This window comes from Rhinopithecus bieti, unplaced genomic scaffold (assembly GCF_001698545.2).
Source record: "Rhinopithecus bieti isolate Rb0 unplaced genomic scaffold, ASM169854v2 scaffold_80089, whole genome shotgun sequence".
NCBI lineage: Eukaryota > Metazoa > Chordata > Mammalia > Primates > Cercopithecidae > Rhinopithecus > Rhinopithecus bieti.
This window is the reverse complement of record NW_016830445.1, coordinates 325467-332607: the sequence shown is the minus strand read 5'-3', so window position 1 is coordinate 332607 and position 7141 is coordinate 325467. Positions and strand designations below refer to the sequence as shown.

General features: G+C 38.0%; 1 protein-coding gene across 3 annotated transcripts in view; it reads left to right on the top strand.

Annotated features, from left to right (window-relative positions):
- MTMR1 (myotubularin related protein 1) overlaps positions 1 to 7141 on the top strand; it is a 76225-nt gene that overhangs the window by 31888 nt on the left and 37196 nt on the right. For all 3 annotated transcript variants that reach the window (XR_001884046.1, XM_017865542.1, XM_017865543.1), the window contains 4 exons: positions 2801 to 2895; positions 3266 to 3373; positions 6536 to 6637; positions 6949 to 7032. Coding sequence is in view for 2 of the 3 variants with exons in the window: in XM_017865542.1 (XP_017721031.1) it covers positions 2801 to 2895; positions 3266 to 3373; positions 6536 to 6637; positions 6949 to 7032 (389 nt within the window). In the remaining variant the exon portion in view is untranslated. The remainder of the gene's footprint in view (positions 1 to 2800; positions 2896 to 3265; positions 3374 to 6535; positions 6638 to 6948; positions 7033 to 7141) is intronic.

The window sequence follows — 7141 nt, the reverse complement described above, 5'->3', positions numbered from 1 at the left end:
TGCTTTGCCCACTTTTTAATGGGGTTGTTTGTTTTTTTTTCTTGTAAATTTGTTAAATTCCTTGTAGATGCTGGATATTAGACCTTTGTCAGATGCATAGTTTGCAAATATTTTCTCCCGTTCTGTAGGCTGTTTACTTTGTTGATAGTTTCTTTTGCTGTGTGAAAGCTCTTTAGTTTCATTAGATTCCATTTGTCAATTTTTGCTTTTATTGTGATTGCTTTTGGCATCTTTGTCATGAAGTCTTTGCCAGTTCCTCTGTCCAGAAGGGTACTGCCTAGGTTGTCTTCCAGGGTTTTTATAGATTTGGGTTTTACATTTAAGTCTCTAATCCATCTTGAATTGATTTTTGTATATGGTGTAAGGAAGGGATCCAGTTTCACTTACCTGCATACAGCTAGCTAATTATCCCAGCACCATTTGTTGAAAAAGGAATTCTTTCCCTATTGCTTGCTTTTGTTGAAGATCAGAGGGTTGTAGGTATGCACCCTTATTTCTGGGCTCTCTATTCTGTTCCATTTGTCTATGTGTGTCTATTTTTGTACCAGTACCATGCTGTTTTGGTTACCGTAGGCCTGTAGTATAGTTTGAAGTCTGGTAACATGATGCCTCCAGCTTTGTTCTTTTTGCTTAGGATTGCCTTGGCTATTCTTTTGGTTCCATATGAATTTTAAGTAGTTTTTTCTAGTTCTGAGAAGAATGTCATTGGTAGTTTGATAGGAATAGCATTGAATCTATAAATTGCTTTGGGCAGTATGGCCATTTTCATGATATTGATTGTTCCTATCCATGAGCATGGAATGTGTTTCCATTTGTTTATGTCATCTCTAATTTCTTCAAGCAGTATTTTGTAATTCTCATTGTACAGATCTTTCACTTCCCTGGGTAGTCATATTCCTAGGTATTTTATTATTTTTGTGGCTATTGTGAAAGGGATTGCATCCCTGATTTGGCTCTTGGCCTGGCTGTTGGTGTATAGGAAAGCTAGTGATTTTTGTGTGCTGATTTTGTATCCTGAAACTTTATCAAAGTTGTTTATCAGCTGAAGGAGCTTTTGGGTTGAGACTATGGGGTTTTTACTTTTTAGAATTCTATTTTATGTCTTGTGCTTGCATATTAGCTATAATTTTTTGTTTTGTTATGTAACTAGTTATTTTACATCTTTATGTCTACCTTCAAATGATTGTATGCTGCTTCATGTACAAGATAAGAACCTTATAGTAGTATACTTCCATTTGTCCCCTCCCACCCTTTGTGCTGTTGTTGTCATCTGTTTTACTTTTACATATGTTATAAACCCCACAATATATAGTTTTTGTTTTTGTTTAAAGTCAGTTATCTTTTAAGGATAATGATGATAATGCCTCAGTATCCTACAGAAGCACTTGCCAATCTGCTCCCTGCCAACTTCTCTGACGTCGTGTTCCACTGTCCTCACTGCACCCATTGATCCAGGCATACTAACCTCTAACAACTTATCACTGTGCCCTTCCTCCTTTCCTTCTCTTACTCCCCCTACCCACTTTCCTACTGAGTTAAACTGATCCTTTTCTGAACTTTCATTGTAGTACTTTATATCCACATTGTTATTTTAGCTTTTGTCAGCCTCTAGTACAGGGATCCCCAACCCATGGGCTGTGGATCAGCACTAGTCCACGGCCTGTTAGGAACAGGGCTGCACAGCAGGAGGTGAGCAGCGGGCTATTGAGCATTACCGCCAGAACTCCATCTCCTGTCAGATCAGTGGTTAGATTCTCATAGGAACACGAACCCTATTGTGAATTGCGCATGTGAGGAATCTAGGTTGTATGCTCCTTATGAGGGTCTAATGCCTGATAATCTGAGGTGAAGCAGTTTCATCCTGAAACCATCCCCCTACCTCCACCCTGGTCCATGGAACAATTGTCTTCCATGAACCAGTCCCTGGTGCCAAAAAGGTTGGGGACCTCTACTCTAGTATAATGGTGATTTTCTGTGTGGTATCTCTCACAGGTCATGGGCTGCTCATGGACAGGAACTGTTTCCAATTATACCCAGAATCCCAGCAATAGAAGGCTCTCAGTACATAAGGAGTTATAGAAAAGTTAAATGGAAGTAGTGTGAGAATTTGGTTCAGTGACATTAAAGCCTTTTGTTGTCTCACTTGGACTCATATATAGCTATGTATATTCTTGTCATTCCAGTGGAATGGCACTTTGGGAAAACATGAAGATGTGGTGTCTTTGTGATAGATGTTAGCTTCTTAATACTAATAGGAATTAAATATGTCATGTACCTAATAGATATTAACAAAAAGTTAAAACTGATAAGGAAGCTGATAAGGAATTTGAAACAAGTTTTTTTCCACTTCATTGATGTGGTTCTAGGTTTTGTCTTCTGTGAAAAGAGTTTCCTTTGGAGGTGCATTAGGAGACAGTGTTTAGCTTTCATTAGTTTTAAGTAGCAGCAATTCATGAAATGGTAGCCCAGGGTTTTCAGAGTTCAATTAATGTTTTGAATATGATTAATTTATCACCCAGGAAAATGTTAACTACCTAGGAAAATGACAGGATATAACTTATTATGAGGCCCTTTACTTAAAACCTCATTAAGTATCAAATCAGAATTTTGTTTTAAAAAATAGAAATTTATTAGAAGACTATGCATCTCTCTGTATTGAAAGTCATAATTGATATAATCCTATAAAGTACAAAATTCCTAGAAAACTGGAATCACAAATATGTATTTGGAAAACTCGTGTTAAGTTTTATGGAAGCACAAGTCTGTGGCAGTAGTTGCTACTTTAGCCCTTTTCTTTCAGTGAAAGATGTCATGTATATCTGCCCATTTATGGGAGCAGTGAGTGGAACCCTGACAGTGACGGACTTTAAGCTGTACTTCAAAAATGTCGAAAGGGTGAGTTTTTTAAAGTGTGTTTTATTTTAAAAGAAACACTTTGGAGCACTAAAAGAAGAATGTAAAAAGACCCCTGAAATCCCATTACCCTGAGATAACCACAGGTTGGGTTTTGAGATGTACACTTTTGCAAACAGGTGTTTGTATCTTGAAGACAAAGGCTGTTAAAGTACTGCTTAAACCTGGGGGGGAAATTCCATTGTTGTCTCAATATATATTTCATAAGGAATGCTATCAATCAGACTTCAGTTTAGCTGGGACAAAGAGGAAATGCGAAGTAAACAAACATATTTTGTAACCCAGCAAAGACTTAAAATATGAAAACTGTTGACTGACACTAATAGACATTGATCTTAATTTTTAAACCTAGGACCCACATTTTATCCTTGATGTTCCCCTTGGAGTGATCAGCAGAGTTGAGAAGATTGGAGCACAGAGCCATGGAGACAATTCCTGTGGTATAGAGATAGTGTGCAAGGTATAATAGAAACACAAGCGAAAACTAAAAGATCTGAACTTTTTCTCCCTCAGTGTCTTCATGGTCTTTGGACAGTAGAATAATTGTACTGCTAGTATCTCAAATGTTTTCGGGATAGCAACCTCTTCAAATCTCATATCGAATTTAAACTATTCTGTAGCCCTTTGAAGTAAACCTTTTCTATTGAAGTACAGTTGTTCCTTAGTATCAGTGGGGATTGATTCCAGGGCCTCCTCCTCAGATACCAAAATCCATGGGTGTCCAAGTCCTTTATATAAACTGCTGTAGTATTTGCATATAGCCTAAGAACATTCTCCCATATACTATAAATCATCTCTGTATTGCTTATAATAACTCATACAGTGTAAACACTATGTGAATAGTTGTTATACTGTATTGTTTAGGGAATAATGACAAGAAAAAATGTCTCTGCATGTTCAGCACAAATGCAACCATCCTTTTAAAAAATATTTTGTATCTGCAGTTGTTCGAATCCTCAAATGTGGAACCCATGGCTAGTAAGGGCCGACTGTATTTCTAATTAATGTGGACCTGTAACCTAAGTGATTATTTGTCACATCTCAGAGAAATCAAGTGAAAAGCAGAGATCAATACATTTTCCCAGTTTGTTGTTTTAAGACTACGTTCAGAACAATGTGGATGGTCAGAGACTTCCTAAAGGGACAGCAGTGGTCCATACATTTTGTGATTAAAAATGAGATGAAGTTTCTTGGCTATGTTGGAATTTTTATGTTGAGCTGGGCTTGTTTGTTTATTTTGTACCCTTCTAATAATTTAAGTAGAAATGTGTGTGATAACTTTAATCATGAAGTCATGTAGGACCCACTCTTAACTGATGTATTTTATTCCCAGTGACTTTACTTTGGTAATGTGGTTTACCAAAAACCCTACCTGAAGTACCAGGAAAGAGATCCTGCCTGCAGGATCGTCAGGGCCCCTTCCAAATTTTGGGTTAGGATTCCTTACAATCTATTTGTTTTGATTCAGTCTCTGAGGATAGCTCCCTCTGGTTGGTCCTAGACTGCGCTCAAAACCAGTTTTTTTTTTTTCCAAAGAACACTTTACTCTTCCAGATCATGAATCTGTTGGCTTACTAAACTCACTTTAGGCACTACCTGACAACTGTCCTTCTCAGGCAGGGTTCCCCATATGGAACAGTGGCAAGCAGAGGGGTGACTTGATTGGTTCTGCAATTTTGAAACATGTTGTCCCCTTTCTCATGACGCTTGAGTATCTTCCCATTATCCTTAGACTAAAGGAAAAACTCTTCTTACAAGACTTCTTTGCCTGACCCCCTTTCCTCTGCAGCTTCGTCTCAAACTGCCCTCCTCTCATTCTGGCCATCCCAGTGACATGGGCTTTCCTTTGGTGGTTCATACTTGACACACACCGCCGCCACCCCCCTGCCCCAGAATCTTTGCACGTGCTCTTTCCTTAGCTTGTAAGCAATCTTAAATAGCAATCTAAAATAGCAAGTCAGCTCAGTCAGCCACCAACGTGTATGTGTGTAGCCATGTAGCTTAGAGGGAGAGCATTTCAGGAAATTATGTTGCTTAGGCAGGTGTCCTGGGGCTCTTTTACTAAGATATTTTTATGGCCAGGGTGAGCATTTGCTAACAACTACTTTAAATGTTCTCTAACCTAGAATTACTAAGGTCATGCTCCCAGTCTTCTCAGATCATGCCTAAGAGCCTTATAAGGTGTGGGATTTATTTTTTAACAGGTGATACAAAATTTAAGAGATACAAAAACTGTATATAGTAAAAAATCAGTCTCCTTCCACCCACTACCCTGCCACCTCGTTCCACTCATTTCAGGCACCCACTATTACCGATTTCTAATGTAACCCTCCACAGATAGCCTATGCACATGAGAATGTATGTATAGTCCTTCTTTGAAAATGTAAGTGGGGCCAGGTGCAGTGGCTCATGCCTGTAATCCCAGCACTTTGGAAGGCCGAGGCAGGTGGATTACCTGAGGTCAGGAGTTCAAGACCAGCCTGACCAACATGGTGAAACCTTGTCTCTACTAAAAATGCAAAAATTAGCTGGTAGTGGTGGTGGGTGCCTGTAATCCCAGTTACTCGGGAGACTGAAGCAGGAGAACCGCTTAAACCAGGGAGGCGGAGGTTGCAATGAGCGGAGACTGTGCCATTGCACTCCAGCCTGGGCAACAAGAGCGAAACTCATAAAAAAAAAAAGAAAACGTAAATGGTAGTATATTATATACACTGTTCTACTCCTTTTCTTTTTCCCCTTGACAATACATCGCAACACTCCATTCCGTCAGTACATACAGAGCTGCTGCTTGTTTTTAACAGCTCTCTAGTGTTTCATCAACTGTACTGCAGTTTAATTTTAAGTGCCGCCTATTGATGGACATTTAGGTTATTTCCATTCTTTTTGCTGTTACAAATAATACCACAAGAATAACTTCATTTTAATTGCTATTTTTTTAATTTGTGGTCATATTTACCTTCAAAGTTCATATAATGTTAAGGAAGAGTGAGATTTTTGTGTTTAACTAACAAGAGCATAGATTTTGAAAGGTCAAGGACACTGCTGAAAACATCCTGGGAAGAAATCACACCATCACAGTTGGCCTTGGTGGGATTATTCCTGCTGACTTGTGCTTTGGCCTTTGGCCATCAGCTTGCATTGGGGGCATTTTAAGAAACTGGTGTGGAGAAACAGCATTGTATTGCTGTAAGGATGTTACTGAGGGCTACAATCTGTACCCAATAAGGAGTCCTTTCTGTGAGTATGTGGGGGAGGAGTGTCTGCTACATTTCTGTTTTATGGATGGCATGAATTCTTAACTGATACTTTCAGCAGCTTAAAGAGTACAACTAATTTTGTGGCACAAGTTTAGCAAGAAAGTGCACAGGACTTGGGTATGAATCTTCTTGTTTCCATCTGATGAATTTTTACCACACATATCCCCTTTGTTCCAATTCCCTCACTTAATTTTTAAAAATATCATTGGAGGTATTTTGTTAAATTGTCTTTTGTTAGTTGGAGCAAGATAAAGTATAAAAGGAGAAATGAATAAAAAAATTAATTTCCTTATTTATGGCACGGTATCTGGCTTATAGGTGCCCGATGTATGTTGAATAACTGAGTTTTGCTAATTGTTTAACAGGATATGAGGAACTTGCGGCTTGCTTATAAACAGGAAGAACAGAGTAAACTAGGGATATTTGAAAACCTCAACAAGCATGCATTTCCTCTTTCTAATGGACAGGTAAATACACCAAAGTAAACCTTTTCTGCATACATTTGTGGGGGTCCAAATATCCTATGTTTAATTATTCCTTTTCCAGAGGCTTTTTTTTCCCCTCTCTTTTTTCCTCCGTTGGTGACTAATATTAGAATATTTGAAATTTGTCAGCTCTGGGTAATGCTTAAGAAAAGCTGCTGCTTTATTGCTTTAAAATTTACAGACTAAAATAGGAATCAATACACTCAGCTCATATTAGAATGAAAAGCTTTAATGTTGGGTATATGATATAAAAATAAATAATGACATGTGTGTTTTGTGGTTTTTGTGTCCAGGCACTATTTGCATTCAGCTATAAAGAAAAATTTTCAATTAATGGCTGGAAAGTTTATGATCCAGTATCTGAATATAAGAGACAGGTAAAGTATATTGCTTATCAAACTGAAAATGATAGGTTGAGCATCTTTTTCGCTTCTAAAAGGTTAGAAATGATGTGGTGGAGAAGAAACTTTTTTTTTTTTTTTTTTT